This window comes from Dendronephthya gigantea, unplaced genomic scaffold (assembly GCF_004324835.1).
Source record: "Dendronephthya gigantea isolate DGI-Jeju-01 unplaced genomic scaffold, DenGig_1.0 000141F, whole genome shotgun sequence".
NCBI classification, from domain to species: Eukaryota; Metazoa; Cnidaria; class Anthozoa; order Malacalcyonacea; family Nephtheidae; genus Dendronephthya; species Dendronephthya gigantea.
This window is the reverse complement of record NW_021163151.1, coordinates 301220-321054: the sequence shown is the minus strand read 5'-3', so window position 1 is coordinate 321054 and position 19835 is coordinate 301220. Positions and strand designations below refer to the sequence as shown.

General features: G+C 38.4%; 1 protein-coding gene across 1 annotated transcript; it reads left to right on the top strand.

Annotated features, from left to right (window-relative positions):
* Window positions 1–2487, top strand: LOC114536612. The gene is made up of 2 exons (XM_028557966.1): window positions 1–79; window positions 1108–2487. The coding sequence occupies exons 1-2, from the start codon at window positions 28–30 to the stop codon at window positions 2232–2234; spliced, it is 1179 nt and encodes a 392-aa protein (XP_028413767.1). The 5' UTR covers window positions 1–27; the 3' UTR covers window positions 2235–2487.
* Window positions 2488–19835: the final 17348 nt, after the last annotated feature.

Genomic DNA, 19835 nt, shown 5'->3' with positions numbered 1-19835 from the left:
GGAGAGATTTCCGACCATTGTATCGAAATGCTGAAACAAAAATTTGGTATTAAAAATGAAAAGAATTCATGTATTCCAGGTAATGATAAATTACACATTTTTAAAATTAATTTTTCATGTTTCATTAACTAAAACAGTTTGGATACCGTTTATTAATTTACTTGTACAAAGTTTAAACTGTCATTCACGTCAGTATAGAACATGCGAAGGTGCTTGGGAGTGAAGTTTATCATGAAGCAGAAATACTATAGAATAACTAGGCTAAAATTAAACGCCCAGCCATCACGCGTATTTGTCTGTAATCTATTCCAGGAACAAAGTTCCTATATACAGTGTGGCCCCCAAAAAAGTACTCTTGACAACAAAGATGCATAAGTTAAAATACTAGTGCATTTTATGATTGTTGTCAACAGTATACTTAGAATAACTTAGGGGCTGTTTACTTCATTGCGCAGTTAGTTATTATACCCGAGATTTAACGAAGCGTGGGACGAATTTGAGATATCGTGGAATATAAATAAGATTTATGAAGCAAACTAACAGCCTCGTTTCTGAGACACGGGATATTTGCTCTGCCAACACTTGACCAAAATACCGTGGTATCGACTGATGACGTTTACACAGATTTTGGGTAGAATTGAAGAACGAACAAGATGGTAATACTGCGGTTGCGGTTGCGGTTGAGTTGCGGTTAGGTTATTTCTGGACAGTACTTTTAGTAATCTGAGCGACATCCGGCTATGTTTTGTAACTACCCTTTTTAAACCCGTTGTTTGTTTAAGTCTCCCTTTACTCTGATATATTGAGTATTATTAACAACAGGATCAAATAATTGCCTTATCAGGGCATATTTTGTGGCGCTTCAACGCTGAGCTATCTGCGAACAGGCTGCATGAACATGAATATCACCGACCCTCCATAGACCTCAAAATATTTGGCGTGACGTCAACAGCCCTACCACAGTAATTCGCTCAAGTGTATGCGACTAATGTGAAACAAGGTTGACAAGCAAAGAAATTATATTGCCAGTATAACTACACATTACCAACTTTTTTTACGCTTCGTTTAAACTCGGATAAGCTTGCTCATTACACATCCCTTTTTCAGCTGAACTGGTTGGTCGAGGATATAATATCTTATTGGACAACACCGTGTCCTCTGATATTTTCGAGTTTTCAGCTGTGAATGAAACGAAGTATGGTTTTAATATCCCTAGTTGTGCTCAAATCATAAAAGTTAATGAGACGCAGGAATTTCAAAGGAAATTTCAGTCCGATGAATTGTTCGTAGAGAATAGATTGAAAAATCTCGGCGTAAGTCTTGATATTGCACAGAGCATGTTGAAAATGGCACCTAACTTCAGAGCGAGTGCAAATCAGAAGGAAAATGGCAGTAACAAGTCTACGAAGACCACGAATATATCGTTGACAGAACATCGAATTGTTAAGATTGTTATTGGAAATTTTGAGTCGCAGGAAATCTCCTTCACCAATAATTTTGTGTCCGCTGTTGGGAAATTACCTGACCAATATACAGACGACGAAAAATGCAGAGAAGCGTTTATGAATTTTTTCAATCGTTTCGGTCATTTCGTGGTCACTTCAGCTTATGTTGGTGGGGCAGTTGAGGAAAAAACCTGCACTGAAGGTTTCGAAGCATCGAAAAAAATTGATAACTCGGTAGAAGGAGCAGTTGGTGCGGATCTAAGTGGAGCCTGCGGAGCTAAAGTGGACTCCAAGAGCCAAATATCGACAGAGAGTGTAAAGAAGATTATCTTGGATGCAACAGAAACACGGTGGTATGGAGGCCGAAGGGACCTGCATAGCAAAAGCACACTACTCTCTGAAGATAAATTCCTGGAGTGGAAGTTGTCCCTGTCCAAAGAACCAGTGATGCTGGCAACTGAAATGAATCTGGAGAATATTTCTTCTGTGGTCGCCATCATTGATGAGAAGAAGGGAGAAGTTTGCCATCAAGCACTGCGTAATCTTTTTGATGATAAAGATCTACAACCTGTTCGTGGTGAAAAAGAGAAATCTCAATTGGAGGAAAGAAAGAAGAAAGAGGAACACCTCGAAGAGCAACGTAGAAAAGAATCAAACACGAGAGAAGGTTCAACAATAGAGCCAGATATTAAGGGATGGTGGAAAACCAACACAGGAAATGTTTACGCAGTTGGTGGAGTTCTTGTGGCAATAGGTGCTTTTATTGCAGCTATACTCCTAAAGCGCTGAAATTACCATATATGCATCTACTCGGTTTCAGTCTTTAGATGATCATGGATTTTACATCGTGTTCAAGTACATCGTTGTATGGCCTGTAATTTACAGGCTGTGCATTCTATTAATTAATTCTCGACATGTTAATTGTAAGTCTCTTAAATCATACCATTAAAAGGAAATGTAGTATTGTTAGTCACTACCCTAGTTAGGAACGCATGTATAGTAGCTATGCAAATTTTGTTGTTGTAAAGATAACTTAGATATCAACTTAGTTTTAGGTATTTTAGTTTTCAGGTCTATAGTTAATAAATTGACATGCTTTGATACTGTTTTAACGTAGTAATCAGCGCTTTCCGTACTTCATCATCCAGGCACAGATTGGCCCAGATCACATTCTTCTGCTGCTGTTGCGACTGCTTCTATTGTGTTATAGATAAACAACACAAAACGATAAACTAAGTAATATAGTTAATATAATAATAACATTAACTAGCTATTACTTATTTATTATCACATTATTATATTATATATTGTTATACTATCACTAATTATAACTTTTATCGCTTTCGCGGTGCAGCTCATATAGTAAAATAAATTTATTAAGACCAATACTCTGGTGGAAATGATAGACCGGGTGAGCTCTGTTTTCTGTGTGAGGACCGTATTTAAAGAATTATAACATACTCTGGTTTGGATAAATAAATGGCAGTGTGCCAAAACACAATGCCGGCCTATTAAGCAAATGTAGCAAATTACAGAAAATTGTTACAATATTTTATAATTATGCCAAGCACAGAAAAGGTGGGGCGCTAAAAAACGCCACAAGCCGATTATATTGAGGCACCCCACCCCATCCGGGCGAAAATTGCCACCGCGCGGATTTGCGGGTCGGAAAACCCGCATTCTGCCGCGTAAGTCGCCGCGCCAATACGGAAACTGTGGCCCTTATATTTCGCGTCATCGAGACCACTGCTATGAAAAAGCAACGATAAAAATTTAGTGAAGTGTGCGCGTGGCATCGCAGAACCAGAAGGCATCCTGAACAGCGGGCCATCCGATGCGCCTCGTACGGATAAATATTCCAGTAAGTATTGAACTGGGCATATATCGGAACGACGTAACAGTGACAATGCAACAGGGTGTTGGTTATAAGAATGTTTGAAATCGTGAAAAGTAAGCTTAAAACCCAAGATAAAACCGGATGGCGTTGTCCGATCGAAGAACAGACGGGGAGCGAGTGCAGGTGGTAATTTCCCCGATGCGCAAAAACGCAAAAAATGCAGTAGAGCACATGGCAGTAAAGAGGCGCCGCTCGAACTCGCCAGAACATAGCATGGGAACCTGATGGAGAACACGCCGAAGAATAGGTAACGTAATGGGCAATCGTGTATCGATTCGCGCACCTAACTTTTTATAGCCTTTTAGCATTTCCAGAACCCAAAAAACCTTGGTGGAGTCTGGGTAACCGGCCAGGCGATGGCTATATCCGAGAGAGGAGACATATGTTTGAGCTGTAGATGGCGCATATTGATACTTAAACATGTAAGCAATAAATAAACTTAAATCGGTAAGGCTTAACGGAAGCGAAACAACGGCCCCACGAAGTGATTCGTGGGAAAAACGCTCATATAACCGCCAAGCCCTGCGGTAGGTGGGGACTGACAAAGGCTGCAAACTTGCTTGTACAAGATAAGAGGTTATTTCTGCCAATTTTGCGGAAGGAGCTTTTTGGGAATCACCGATGGATAACTCTGTACGCCGACCAGCGCCAGCGCTCGGAATTTGGAAACCTGTAAACGCGACAAAGCATCAGTCAAAGTATTCCGGACACCAGGAACATGCTTGGCACGAAATAAGATATTAAATTTCACGGAGGCTAGCACCAGCTGACGGACAAAGACCATCACAGTAGGTTCCTAGATGTCGTCTTATTGATGATTTCGATTAGCGCAGCGTTATCAGTATAAAATAATATACGCTTGTTTCGCATGAGGTTACCCCGTAAAAGGACACTAAGGACAATGGGAAAAAGCTCCAAAATGACAATGTTACTTTTTTTCCAGTCTTCTGGCCAAGGACCATAACACTAAAAGTTGCCAAATATGGCACCAAAGCCCGAACCGGCAGCGGCGTCAGTATATAAATTCAAAATATCAGAAGGGAGCCAATCATCGGAGAGAAAACGACCGGCCATTAAAGTCGTCCAAAAAGGATTTCCAAAGGCTCAAATCAGCTCTAACTGCCTTAGTCAGCCAAATACGATAATAAGGGACAGTAATACCTTTGGTTAAATCAATGAGGCGCCGTAAAAAAGCCCTACCAGGTAATACGACTGTGCTTAAGCAGGCCAATCAAAGATTGAAGCTCCTGCAACTTTCCTTTCGACGGCCAAGAAAGCCGGACAAAAGTCTGCGTGTTTTCAAGATTTTATCGACCGGTAACCAAGCCTCCATCGTATATGAAAAGCACGACAAAAGCCAAGTGGAACATATGGATTAGATTGCGGAGTACGACTAGCAGGCTGGGCACTCTGTGGCCTTACCGGAGCATTATGTGTAAAGCGCTGAGTGCGAATCCACAATTCAAATTGGGTCGAGCCCCAAGGCATCTCATGTGCCTTTGTTTGTCGTAGCGGCCGAAATTGAACATCATAAAATTTCTAATCGGCCCCCCGCATAGCTAAATCGCGCACTACCTCCCCATATTTCATTAAAGCTGGTGCTGGGGAAATTTACTGGTGTAAACTGCCACGAAAATCTGGAAGGCTGAAGTCCACGCATCAATAGTGGTTATAGGTTTAGTTTTATTTGCTGGCTCTAAAGAAAGTGTGGGAACCAATTGTTCTCCCGGTCCAGAGAAAGCTGGTATCGTGTTTACCCAACATGTGGTTTTAAGAGAGAACCAAAATCAATGAACTCATTAGCCCAGATCTTAGCCTTCACTTCAGGACTGACCAGGGCATCGATAGGAGTGTTAACCGAATTAAGGGGAAACCAGAACCAGATGATGCTGGACGCACAACCGCCATATTAACGTGCTCACCTGTAAGGTGCTCTAAGGCTGATGCCACCGGCCCCTGCACTTGGGCATCAGTCTCATTGCTAGTATGAATGGGTACCTCCATGGTATCAGCAACCGATGGAACTGGTGGAGATTGTATAGCTGCAACAACTGCCTGGGCAACCGCCGACGCAATCCTGGTTACGGTTTCATCTGCTATACCTGAAAGAGGTGCGACAGCCTGGGGAGAATTTGCCGGATCCAGGGAGCCAGAGGCCACAGAAGAATTAGCCTGATCAGGGGAGTCCAAAGATACATAAGTATTGGGTGCTAAGAGTCTGGCTGCATTGCGATTGGATGTTCGTCGAGACCCTGGTGTTGAAGGATTGGCACGACGTTGTATCCGAGTACTCGGACGTGTGGCAGGCATAGTCTAAAGAAAAACTAGAACAAGCCCTTGCAACCAATTATATTATTTAGGAATGAAGGTCACTATGTAACACTATATCACACAACAAGCACATATACACCAACAAGAAAACTCAAATTATGAGCGGACAAGACAGGTTTCATATGAGCATGGCATACCACAACTCGGCACAAGGTAGCCGAATGCAAAATTGGGTATAACAGCACATAACAACATGATGGCAACCATTTGTGTATTTGTGTAGTAAACATTGCTATCCCATGTATGCATACTAATACATTAGTGGAGAGGCAACCATGGCATATTACGTGCGATCACGTATGTAAATTCCCCCACTGAATGTAATTGCTGAGTTCTCAACAGGGGTCATAACAGCCATGACCATACGTGCTCCCGAAACATTCATGCTTAGATCTTACCCATAAGGATAAGTTCTATTCCTCATTGCCTCAGGGTGTTACCTTTAGCCACCAAGAAGTGCTCCCAAAAAGGGGGAAACACTTGTTTGAATAAATAATCAATCGTAACATTTAACAAGAAATAGTATATAACATGTCCATAATAAAATAAATATCATCATATATAAAAACAAAGATCACCAGTATAAACCTATCATATTAAACATCAAACATCAAATGGTGAGAAGTATTAACCAACAAATAATATAACAAACATAAACAAAAACACGCAAACATAGATCCGGGCTGGGAAAAAGTGGTAGAATCCCGAGCAAGGGCAATTAATGTAAAAACTTGAGAGCCTTCAGGATGGCCCCCCGATAACTTTTATATAAATAAAACTGCTCTTTTGGGTTACAGTGCACCCCATCCGAAGATAGTAAATTATGTCTAGCTTTATGGAAAGGCCGATGTTCCCATAGGAGAACACCAGGCGTCTGATCAAGCACCACAGATAAATATTGCCGCAAAAGTGCTGCATTTTTGTTAAAAACGTTATCAGGTGTTTGTGAATGTGAGATATAACGGTCAATTACTTGGCAAACAACGACAACACTAACAATACATGCAGAGTATCACGTAAAAATACGGTTAATTCTTTCAAACGCGAGCCAGCCGCCTCAGGAGACATAACGGACAAGTCATTTGTGCCTAATTCCATAATAATGTCCGGCCGTTGACTTTTTAGATATGGCAGGTCATATTTAAAGACCTTGTCAACAGTGCGACCGCCCACGCCGTGTAAATACACGCCTGCGGAAGACGCCAAATTAAATTTTGTTTGGCACGTAAATCAAATGCATTATCTAAGTCATTCTGCATACGGACAAACGAATAGCCAAAAATTAAAACCTGTGGTACTGAACCATCCATAGTTACAACTCAAATTATAAAATGAAAGGTACGATACCTGTTAATAATGAATGAGCGATATTCAGGTTGAGAGCCGAAATGTTAATCAATGACCTTGAACTAACAGTTCACGTGAATCGTGATATGTAAATTTACTGAAATGTCGCAATATTCCACGGGAAAATCAACAGGTTGTACAAGTTTAATTGCAATGAATATATAACTAAAAACCCCATTCAACGTTCCCCACAGTCCTTGAATAGCCCCTATAATCCCCACGAAAGCAATAGAATGTTTATTCCACTGAGCTATATAATAATTCCTGGAGGACCGGCTCGTCATTTTTCGGTAACTTCGCCGCCATCTTTTTGTCGCCAAAAACATGGCGGACTTCGCCCTTCTGCGCAACCGCAGAAGCTCTGCTGACGCCACATGGTTCCTTTTGGCCATGGTATTTACCACTGACCGGGCTCAAATATGAGCCCGCTACAAGGGTGTTCTCCCCCCTGGATTTAGTAAACAACAGATTCTCCCCCCTGGCCTTTATAAAAAAAATTCCCGTGAAAACTTGTTTTGTTTTTCTGAAATATAAAGTCATGAAAACATCATTAATTGCATTTTTTTGAAATATAAAGCGTTTTTTTGTGAGATGAATACAAGTCGTAGATGCTGTTATTGCCAACGCAAGAACAATTGTATATTAAAACGTCAAAAATTGTGGACAAAATTGAAGATTTTAATTCTGACACGAACTGACAGGTGTTTTTTTATATTTTCATTATTTATACATTCCTATAACAAATGCTTGAACTTTTTGGCACTATTGTCGGACATTTTGGGGACAACTGGATATTTGTGGACATCAATTAGACTTTTTTAAACCCTGCATGAACTGCAGAATTACTGAAAGTATGCAATTAATAATGTTTTCTTGAATGTCTTCAGGACAATATATCTAGGTATAATCCAAAGAAACAGAGGCCAAAGCTCAGGGGCAAGATGCTTGACAGCTGACTAAGTGCAAGAATATAGTTTTAACCATGAGTCATATTTGCATAATATACTTTTCATTAAGGTCATCAGCTTAATTGTACCTCAATGGGCTATAAAAGTTTTCAATATTATCTAATTGCACCCCTGGACCCCTGGTCTTATTAATAAATAATATTCATCCCTCCATAGACTCAATTACTCCTGATTAGCCCATTGAATTTATAGCCCTCTTGAAATTTGATACCATAAACAGAAACTTATAAAAGTGGCTGCAGATTGAAGATACATTGCTCACACAGTGCATTTTATATTTATTTCCTTTATAAATATAACAATGGTTTTAAAAATACCAGCCAAAACAAAGTCAGATAACATGGTAATCAAGGATAACAATGCAGATTCATAACAATGTGTATAATATGCTTAATACATCTCAGTTCAATGTTCCCACAAATTGCATGACAATTAATTAATAAGCCATCAGCCATCTCTAGCTTGCTTTATTTCATTAATTAATAAGCCATCTCTAGCTTGCTTTATTTCATAGCATCTTCATCCTGAAAAATATAAATGGAAATATGATCAAGATTTATTCACAAGGTGCAAGAAGTTAAAAAATCAATTAATATAAGCCATGATAATTGATTTGAATTTGACAAGGCAAACAAGATAATATATTAACTAGGTTTTAACAGTCACCATCATCAGAGCTTGAAATTTACACTGTTTGCAGCAATTACTTTGCATTACTTTGTATCAGCACCCACTCAGCACTTTTGTCAGTTAGATCATGTAATTATTGCTTGAATCTAATAGACTCACTGAGGGGAAGGTTTACCTATTTACATTCTTGTTTGTTATCATGAAAACAAAATAGACCAAACTTAAAGATTGACATTGCCAGGAATTTAATTCCTTCTCCACACAAGTCAAGAAAAATGATAAAGTTTGACTGTTTCGTCTGTTTGAGTATATAACATTGCACATGTGCCAAAGGTCTAAAATAGTATATTTGCTGTCTGTACCATTAGTTTTGATGGATTTATATGGCTCAGAGCCTTTGGTAATCGGTTTATATTCGAGTCCAAAGGCAAAAAACTGAAATTGTTATAAAAGCCGGCTTACCTGGATGCCATAAAATAACAGCCGAATGAGAAAAATCATTCCCCCGATAAGTGAATTAAGCCATTCACAACGTCAGACGCAGAGCACGAAGCTACGTGTCCTTTCCATTTGTTGAACAGGGAAAAAGAGAAACACTTTTATCCATTTTATATGAAAAACAAAAAATATGTACAGAAAGCTGAAAATATTTTCATAAAAACCAGGAGGGAGTTGGACACAGTTTTTCACCTTGTATCGCGGTATGTCAGTGGTAACCACCATGAGCAAAAGGAACCATGTGGCGTCAGCAAAGCTCAAAATCCGCCATGTTTTTGGCGACACGATTTGGCAGCGAGCCGGTCCTCCAGGAATTATTATATAGCTCAGTGGTTTATTCGCTTGAGCAAATAACTTTTTTATGAATCAATATTGTGATCGTCTTCCTCTGTGTAAGCAACCGAGCAAGTTGAAAAATTAACTTGACCACGGTTGGAATTCAACCTGCAACCTAATGCTTTGGGTCCGAGGCGCTAAATACTGCTTGTGCATGCATTGCAATAGGAAATGAACAGTTTTTGCAATTCTGCGTTCAGGAGTTGTTGAGTTGACGAAGTCTATTTAATTCAACACCTCAATTACGTCACAGACCATATATGCAACGTAATTGTCTATTGCTTTACACAAATTAATTGCTTTATTTGGCTTGCGAATGTAGAAAAATTGAGCACGAGCTTTTAGAGTGCGAATGCACAATGCACACAAATGGAAAATTGTTTGGCAGCTTGTTGTTTCAGAAGAAGAAAAAACAGACGATGAAAAGACAAACAACACAGCCCGAAATGGAGGCTCATGCATGTGAGTTTTAGTTTACGTAGTGCGCACAATCAATGGTAAGGGGAGTACGAGTTTCCTCATTGAACTCGCGTCTTTGTTATGTTGTAATATGAAAACGATTATTTAAACCCGAGTCAGGTTGATCCAATCAATGCTAATGGGTTTTCTTGTGCAATATTCTCTGCACATTTAGGGATGGTTGGGGGGATACTATTGTATTACATCGCCGATTCATTCGCCGTAAAGGCGACGAAAACGTAGCTATTTACGAAATTTATTTTATAAAATATAAAGGGGGTCAACGACAACGAAATACCGTGATAAATGTCCATATTACCACGTAAAAGCCTTCCATGGGATAAAAACCGCACGTGAGAGGGTTTTTTGGTGTTTATTTAGTTTTTGGTTGAGTACTGGCATGAAATAAAATACCGCTAAACGCCACTAAAATATTCACCCAAATTTGGAAACTGAAATGATATTGTGCCCGAAGGATTGTTTTGACTTCAATCCAGTGTCCTGGGCGACTGGGCTGGAGGATCCTACCGAAACATCAAACATTACAACAGGGGTAGAACGGTTCTTGACACCCTTAACACTATATCACCGAACAACTGAAAACACCGACGACATTTTGACTGAGAAAGGAACATTTCATTAAGAAGCAAGTGCATCGCTAGTGCAAAATGATTGTTTTGATGGTGATAATGTATAATTATGAGTGAGGTTTTTGAATCAATATTGTGATCGTCTTACTTTAAGTAACGAACCGGGCAAGCTGAAAAATTAGCTTGACCATGCACGGTGGGAATCAAATTCTCGACAATACTGCTCCGGAGTCATTTTAACACTACTCCTGAGACTGCATGGTATGGCGAACACCAATTAGTCAAACAGAGGAAATAATGTAATTGTTCATATAATTTCACAGTTATTTTTAATCTTGAAGCACAAAACATAGCGACACACGGGGATTGACACTCATTTGCGATCAACGGCTAACATCAAGAAAAACCTTGTCTGAAGGATGGTGGCGGGAAACATTCGTTATTTCTGGTTGTTAAACCCCCTACCTCAACTTAACAACCAGCAACGAGTGAAGAACCACGTGATTTTCAGCTTCCGTCATTCTTAGCAGTTGAGCAACCACACCCATGGTGGACACCAATGAAATTATTGTTTTCAGGTTTATAAGTCAATATTGTGATCGTGTTACTCTGAGTAACAAGCCGGGCAAGCTGCACTCAAGCTGCTTCAATAGGAAATACGAATACCGCCCTAATTTCTATGACATTAATATACAAACATATTTTAAAACCTCATTTTAATTTTATTTATTTATTTTGGGGAAGGTTTGAATCCTTAGTATTTTACGCGGTGAAAATGTGAACTGGTTTTGTAACATTGCTCCGGAGACGTTGATATGACGAAGTCATATCAGTCATACGAAGTCAGTCAATTCGATACCTGAAAGAATGTACTTCAGTATTCTTGTACGTTTGCATGGTGACATTACGTAAGTATTTACTAAATACTGCAAAGCTTTCGGATTTTTGACTGACTAATATACAATGTGCCAGAATTTTAACTTTTACCAGATTTGTAACAATAAACTTCATTTTGTTTCGTTTAACCACGATTTAGAGAAAGAATGTAGTGACCTTTGGCAAGAAAACTGATTCCGTGGCAAAGCGCCGCATGTGCTTTCAAGAAAGTGACAAAAGTGACAAAAAGGATACACATATGTGATATATATTGCAAAATTTGGTTTCAAAATTCTGGCTATGCATGTAACTCTTTCAGTTTGTCCGAATTTTCGGCTGAACGTTGCTCGAATTTCTTAATTCTCGAATTCTCGAAATTTTGACGCGGCACGAGGTCGATGAAACCGTTGGCACGGGCCAGGAGTGCCAACATCCGTTATTTGTCATGGTTCAACCACTGTGAACGACGGACGGACAGAGATCGACATTTCTATCATTTTGGGAGCTTTAGCAATTGGCAGTGACTACGGGAACGACTATGACTGAGTAGAAGATTCGCCAGTCCCTCGTGTTGTTTGCAGTTACGCCATCAATGAAAACTCGTAGTCACATAATAGAAAGCTATCAGAAAGTCATCACTAAGTCATATGACCAGCTCGAATGGAAGGCGGCCAAACGTAGTTTCTGTGCGCGGCTGGAAAGTTGATCATTATGACATAACACTCCCGTAATCCTAGCTCGTTCGCCTTGCCCCTGAATAAAGTCTAAACTAGATATAAATGGCAAATGAATTATTTAGCAGCTCAAGAAAGTCAAGCTGGGCAAGTATTTAGGGGTAGGCGATGCTCTAAAGAATGACAACTGCAAACGTACTGAACTAAATGAGGCAAAGATTTACTGAATAAAGGTCCGAAAAGTTTGAGCGATACCCTTAAGAGTGACCGGCTGCAAACTTACTGAACTAGATGTGAGTAACGGCAACGTGGTGCTCTGAATTGACGACTGCAAACTTTCCAAATTCATGTTAAATGCGATGGTTTAGCAGCTGAAAATGCTAAATATTCGGCGATGGCTATCATTGTCAGTGCATGATCATTGGAGAATAAGTGTATGTGCTTTGTTATTTTTATAGCGCGACTTCCCAAGTCCACCAATTAGATTATTTTTAAATGAAAAATCTACCAATGCGATTGCGATTTTAAGCTGTAGTAATTACTTTAATTTGACTACCACTAGATCTATTGTATATAGTAATTAATTTAATCTGACTACCTCTAGATTAGCCACTGGCCTGAACATGTACGTCTTCCGTTGAGACAAAAGGATTTTAATTCATGACCAGTAAATAAATGACATTTCGAGTGGTTTATACACACTTCAAATTCAAGCCAGGAACAGTTAATGGAAATGGATGATTTTTGGCACTTCACTCGATGCAGGTAAATTCTATAAAAGTTTTTTTTAAAGTGTCTTAGTTTCGAGTGGTTTATACACAATTCAAGCCAGGAACAGTTGATGAAAAAATAAGTCAACTATTGGCCCTCCTGGCAGGAAACGTAAATTGTTTTTACAGGCAGGAATCATAATTGATTTACCCTCACCTATTCCCGGCATTACATTGACTACGCTTGCTTTTGTCAGCTACCCCTGTAGCTCAGTGGCAAGAGCATTGTACCGGCATCGCAAAAGCGTAGGTTCGATTCCTGGCGGAGGATCGATAGTTGATTAATTTTTTCATCAACTGTTCCTGGCTTTAATTTGAAGTGTGTATAATGTGTACTGCCCTGCTTCCAGATGCGAAATTTTAATTTTGGGGCTTTGTCCAACAGCATCTCAGTTATGCGCAGTGGCGAAGCATTTACGTATTATATAGATGATTTACATGCCGATTATACGCAATTACACATTATTTAATATATATTAAAATTATGATAAAAGTAATTTTTCAGGTTTTCATTAGCTACTGTTTTTATGACGTCACATTTAGATCTATTTCAGGTCAGGTTTAAAATCAAGCTTAGGTATTTTGGTGTAACATCATTGGTAGTCAAGATTAAAAATAATCGTAGATGGCGGACAGTTTATTGGCCATTTTTAGCCAAAAGATTTCATGAACAAAGCACGATATGACAAATTCAAAATCCCCCACTCATCCCCCAACTTAAAAAATAAATTGGTCACAAGGGAGAAAAATATGAGTAATTATAATCTTAGAAATGGTGACATAAATCTTTCACTTCCTAAATTAAATACTGAATATTTGAAAAAGAGTTTTAGGTACATTGGGGCTGCCCTTACAAGGAGCCTTGTTAAAAAGCAAGTCATGCCAGCTTTTCAACAAGGAAAGATACTCGTATATACGGCCATTAGGCAATTCCCATTATAGCAAAGCATCATGGGAAATGTGGTAACCTTGTCTTGCAGGCGAAATGGCCGCCATCGAAGCGAGCATTTCGCATGCGAGAAGTATCGCTTTTTTAATACGCTTTTTTCGCAACATTTGCTAACTTTTAATACATCGACGTGTTCCTAATGCTGCAAAGTTTGTTTTGTTCAAATTGCATTGCAATCGAAGCAAAAATGAGCTTAAAAATGTGCACCGAACAACAGAGGGAGCGGAAAATTGGTTCGTAAATACGTTCTAAGAGGACGTTTCTTCTTGTCCTTTTGAGGTGAGTACTTTTCGCAAGCATTCTACATCCCACCATTTTGACCTACAAATGCGTGCATGCCATTGCTCGATGTATACAAAGTAATTTCACAACGATCGAGTATTTTGTGCGGATTCTTTCGCTTGTTGAAATCGACAAATGTTTATCAAAATATCTGTCGATCGTTCGATCAGCATGGCGTTCAAGGGCAATACGTTCAAAGGGGCTTTAAATCTTTTGGCGCGAAATTTAAGCAACCCAAACCGGTTTTATCCGACCCGGCACTGTTACTTTGCTAAAAACGCTAAGAAGAAAGCAGTTTTGACTTTGGTTGTTCGTTTATCTGCTCTTTTTGTTGTCGACGGCTCATTTCCACTTTCTCGTAGAATTATTCAAGTAGGGTTATAGTATTAAAATATTTTTATAGTGCTAGATATATTAAATTCGTAGGTAAAGCTATTTAATATTAACGATTTAAAATTTAACATAGTATAAATAAGTACAATATATTTATAGCTTAGGTAATTTTTAAAATTTACTAGATATAGAAGCTAGGCTAGGTCTAAAATATTATATTAATTTATTAGGCAGGCCCTAATAATAAAACTTCTAGTAAGTTTGTACATATTTAATCTTAAAATCATAGTTTTAAAATTCATAAACATATAAGTTTAAATTAAGTAATATAACTTTTTACTATGGATAATGAGCCAGAAACTTCATTGGGGGCAGATAGAGATTTAACACCACTATTAGATGGGTGGACAAAAAGTTTGAAGAACTGTCCAGTTTTTACATACACACAGTTAGAAAAGCATTTGATTCTTGAGGATAAAAATACAACTGATGGCAAACCTGCTGAGGCTTTTAAGCACAAGAAAAGTGGCTACAAGTTATTTAAAGCTGGATATCCAAGACAGTTTCGGGTGAAAGCTAATGTAAAGGATGGAGATGATAAAGTCCATTTTCTTGTCCGGTGCCATGTTAATGCAGAAATGAAAAAGAAACAATATCTTGTGAATGTTAACTTTGAACAAAGTTCAGGGAATGTTGTCTTGGCAAATTGCTCTTGTCCTGCTGGTGCTGGTGGTCGTTGCAAGCATGTGGCAGCTACTTTATTTCAGTTTCTTGATTATATTGAGCTTGGCCTATCAGATATACCTGACGACAAAACATGCACCCAGGAGCTACAGACATGGCATATCCCCAAAAAGAACACAACACAAGAAGCCCTATTATTTGAAGATTTGATGTTCCCCCAGGATACATATGATAAAGATAAAAAAGGTCGAAAGCGTCCAGTGCCTGAAGGGAAAAGAGATGGGTATTGCTCAACAAAAGAAAAGGTCTCAAAAGCTAATTTGGAGTGTCTTAAAGCAGGTTTGGAAAAAGCAGGAAGTACAAGTCATTTAGTCGGTATCTTAGACAATACAAAGTGTGAACCATGTGAGTTTGATGTTAATGACTTACCCTCAAGACAGAGAATTGTAGGTGCAAAAGGAGTGGGTGACAAACTGGACTACACTTCAGTAAGATCAAACATTCTGCAAAGGCTAAATGGAAAATTAGATTGTACCTCTATTCCTGATAAAGAAAAAAGTATGGAATTTGTCATGGAGAGATTATTTGTCGATAACGAAGGTTGCAAGGAAATTGAGAAGAACACACGGAAGCAAAACAAATGCAATGAGTGGTATGAACAAAGAAAATGTCGGTTGACCTCATCATTGTTTGGTGTGTGTGAAGAGAAGAAAATCAATCTATCCTAATAGTATTGTGAACAAAATTACAAAGCCATCTCAGACCAGGAGTGCGAGCTGTCAATGGGGAATTGAAAATGAGCAGAAAGCATTGGTAAGATATCATCAGTATAAAGATAGTTTAAAAGAACACATAAAACTTTGTGCAGCCTGTGGATTGATCGTAAATCCTAGATGGCCATGGCTTGGTGCAAGTCCAGATGCCCTCATTTTGGATCAAAGGGAAAAGGCTGAGTATGGAGCTGTGGAGGTGAAATGCCCTTCGTCTAAATCTGAAATGACTATAGCTGAAGCATGTAAAGATAAATCATTTTATTTAGAGTTAATTGATGGAAAGCCTTGTCTTAAAAAGACACATGTATATTACCACCAAGTACAAGGTGTTATGGCTATTTGCCAGTTGAGTTTTGTAGACTTTGTTGTATATACAGTAAGTGACATTCACATTGAAAGGATTTATTTTAGTGAAGTGGAATGGAAACAACACACTTTGCCTGAATTAACATCATTCTATTTTGATTATTTAATGGACAAAGTTTAATAACTATATTTGAATGTGCATATTATATTCACATAATTTAAATATAATGATTGTCTGAACAATTTACAGTGAATTCATTATAATTTCATTGTACAATATATTTAATTATATATTTAAACATTGAGTACTTTAGAAAAACTATTGGTTTATAACATAACAATTCATTCATTCTTCATGTAGTTGAACTTGAATTAAGGGTCTGAAAAACAATGTTAAATATGAGCAAATGACCCAAATCTTGTTCAGGTCTGCAGCCATTGATATTGGCAAGTCGAATTTAAGAATACGAAAGCTCTTAATCCTCTGGATAGCTCTTTCAACATGTATCCTATGTTTTGCAATCCGCCGAGTTTCAATTTCTTCTTCTTCAGAAAATTGAGCTCTCTCACCAAGGAATGGGGGTATGTTCAAAGAGACACCATGTGGTAAATCCTCCTCAATTTCAAAGCCTCTATCTGCCATGATCTGATCACCAACTTCCAATAACTTAAAGATGCCACAGTCTTTTGTCAGTTGTTTGTCCGATGTATTACCTGCATACAGCTCAGAAACAAAAGTAAGGTCCCCTCTTGGAGATATTCCAATAAGACCTTTGCGCGGTGTTATGATTCTTGTAGGTGGAAAATGTTGCGCTTTGGCTTCTTGGTTGGGATGGTCTATCGATAAATAACTCAGTACAGTCAATTATAACTCTTGTGTCTGGATAGGTTTCCTTGAAACTCTGTGGCATTGTTTCTCTAACATAGCTTTGTGATGGCCAAATGGGGATGGATCTTAAAAATCTGTACAAAAAGTCAAGCCAGGTAATCCAAATTCTTGACACTTGGGATACAGAGATGTTGAACCTTTCAGCTAAGTCCCTTTCAAGCAAACCCAGTCTCAGTCTTGTAAGACACATGAAAAGTTCTTCCTCAGGAGACAAAAATCTCTTTGGTCCACACTTCTGGTTGTTGGTTTGTCCTGAATTATTGGAAGATCCAACATATCTTAATCTTTCACAAGATGGACAAAGATAATCATAAAATGCCTTAAATGTACTGTAGCTAGAAAATCCAGTATAAAACTCAAAATCACTATTGTTATCTTTAAATCTTTGAATTGAGAAACGACATTGAATTTTTCTGTTTAGGTCAAAAATTTCTTTTTGTTTCTTTTCATTTTCTTCTCTGCTTCAAGTTCTGAAACCTTAGCTTCTAGACTTGGTCTTTCATCTTCTCTTTCACTTTCTTTAACTACATAAATCCTCTCCCTGCATTTAAAAGTTGTTCTTGGCTTTGCTTGTTTGGGCTGTAATAGTTTTTCCACTATATTTGGAACATTATGAAGGCATGTCTTCTTGCCACCAACAAAATGTTTTGAACAGACTCTATGATGTTTTTTTGGTACAAAATTAACCCTTCCAATCCAATGCAACCACATCTTCCTGAGCTTTTTATCAGTTGGAATTACATAAAATGAAAGTTCTGGGTTCTTTCTAGTGTTACTATCACAACTAGGAATGCAGCAAGTTGTTCCCCTCCTTTATACTTTCTTTTAGGACATGGAGCTTTCTCTATCTGCCCCCAATGAAGTTTCTGGCTCATTATCCATAGTAAAAAGTTATATTACTTAATTTAAACTTATATGTTTATGAATTTTAAAACTATGATTTTAAGATTAAATATGTACAAACTTACTAGAAGTTTTTATTATTAGGGCCTGCCTAATAAATTAATATAATATTTTAGACCTAGCCTAGCTTCTATAGTATTTTAAAAATTACCTAAGCTATAAATATATTGTACTTATTTATACTATGTTAAATTTTAAATCGTTAATATTAAATAGCTTTACCTACGAATTTAATATATCTAGCACTATAAAAATATTTTAATACTATAACCCTACTTGAATAATTCTACGAGAAAGTGGAAATGAGCCGTCGACAACAAAAAGAGCAGATAAACGAACAACCAAAGTCAAAACTGCTTTCTTCTTAGCGTTTTTAGCAAAGTAACAGTGCCGGGTCGGATAAAACCGGTTTGGGTTGCTTAAATTTCGCGCCAAAAGATTTAAAGCCCCTTTGAACGTATTGCCCTTGAACGCCATGCTGATCGAACGATCGACAGATATTTTGATAAACATTTGTCGATTTCAACAAGCGAAAGAATCCGCACAAAATACTCGATCGTTGTGAAATTACTTTGTATACATCGAGCAATGGCATGCACGCATTTGTAGGTCAAAATGGTGGGATGTAGAATGCTTGCGAAAAGTACTCACCTCAAAAGGACAAGAAGAAACGTCCTCTTAGAACGTATTTACGAACCAATTTTCCGCTCCCTCTGTTGTTTGGTGCACATTTTTAAGCTCATTTTTGCTTCGATTGCAATGCAATTTGAACAAAACAAACTTTGCAGCATTAGGAACACGTCGATGTATTAAAAGTTAGCAAATGTTGCGAAAAAAGCGTATTAAAAAAGCGATACTTCTCGCATGCGAAATGCTCGCTTCGATGGCGGCCATTTCGCCTGCAAGACAAGGTTACCACATTTCCCATGATGCTTTGCTATAATGGGAATTGCCTAATTAATTTAGACCCAACTTTGTATGCACTGGTACATAGCCGGTGGTCTAGTGGTAGAACACCTTCCTGTGATCAGAGTGGGTATATGTCCGCCCGGCTGTTATACATTAACGTTCGACTTTCGAGTTTAAAAACAGACGGCGCATGCGTGCTTCTATTTCATGTGATCCTAGATGCAGTGCATTGCATCCGGCATTTCTAATTATATTAGAAATTTAGAATTCCAATCACTAATCTTGGCTTGTTCGATAGATAAGGCGGGATATTCCTCCTTCGGCAAAACAGCAGTGCTAGAAAGACGACTTTAAACTTCGTTTACGTTGTTACAACCTCGTACCCAGGGTCTTTACTTATTGTCTTTACTACTCGCTCAGATCACGTGACAACTTGAAAGGTAAGAGGCCGTAAGGGGAAACAGAAAGGTTATTTGTTTGTTCAGAACTCCAAGGCGACATTTGGTTACAAACTGATTTGGTTGACGTGGAAATTATGGGATGAAACAAAATTTTCCAAGAATAATCTCATGAACATGGAAAGCTGTTTGAAATTGCTGCCAGAGAGCTGTTACAATAAGTTTGGTAAACTACTTATTGGTTTGTTTGTAGCCATTAGCACGGTTCTTATTGGATTCGCCTGGTATGTCGAGTCAATATCCAGTCTACAATGTGACATAAATAGCACTTTTTTAAAGAGAAATTACTTGGAAACACAGTCACATTGTCTTTCCAAATACAAACAAAAATTCCTTCCTTCGTGGTCCCTCTTCGTGCAGATTGGGATAATTTCAGGACTTGTGGTATTACTTAGTCTCTTCTACGGTTTTTTGGTGAGACGTAGAGTAAAAATCATAGCAAATAATCTCATCACAAAGACGAATGGCGGCGCAGAAGAAAGACAACCGCTGTCTGGAACTTCGCTATATGCACCGCCGCCAGTAGCC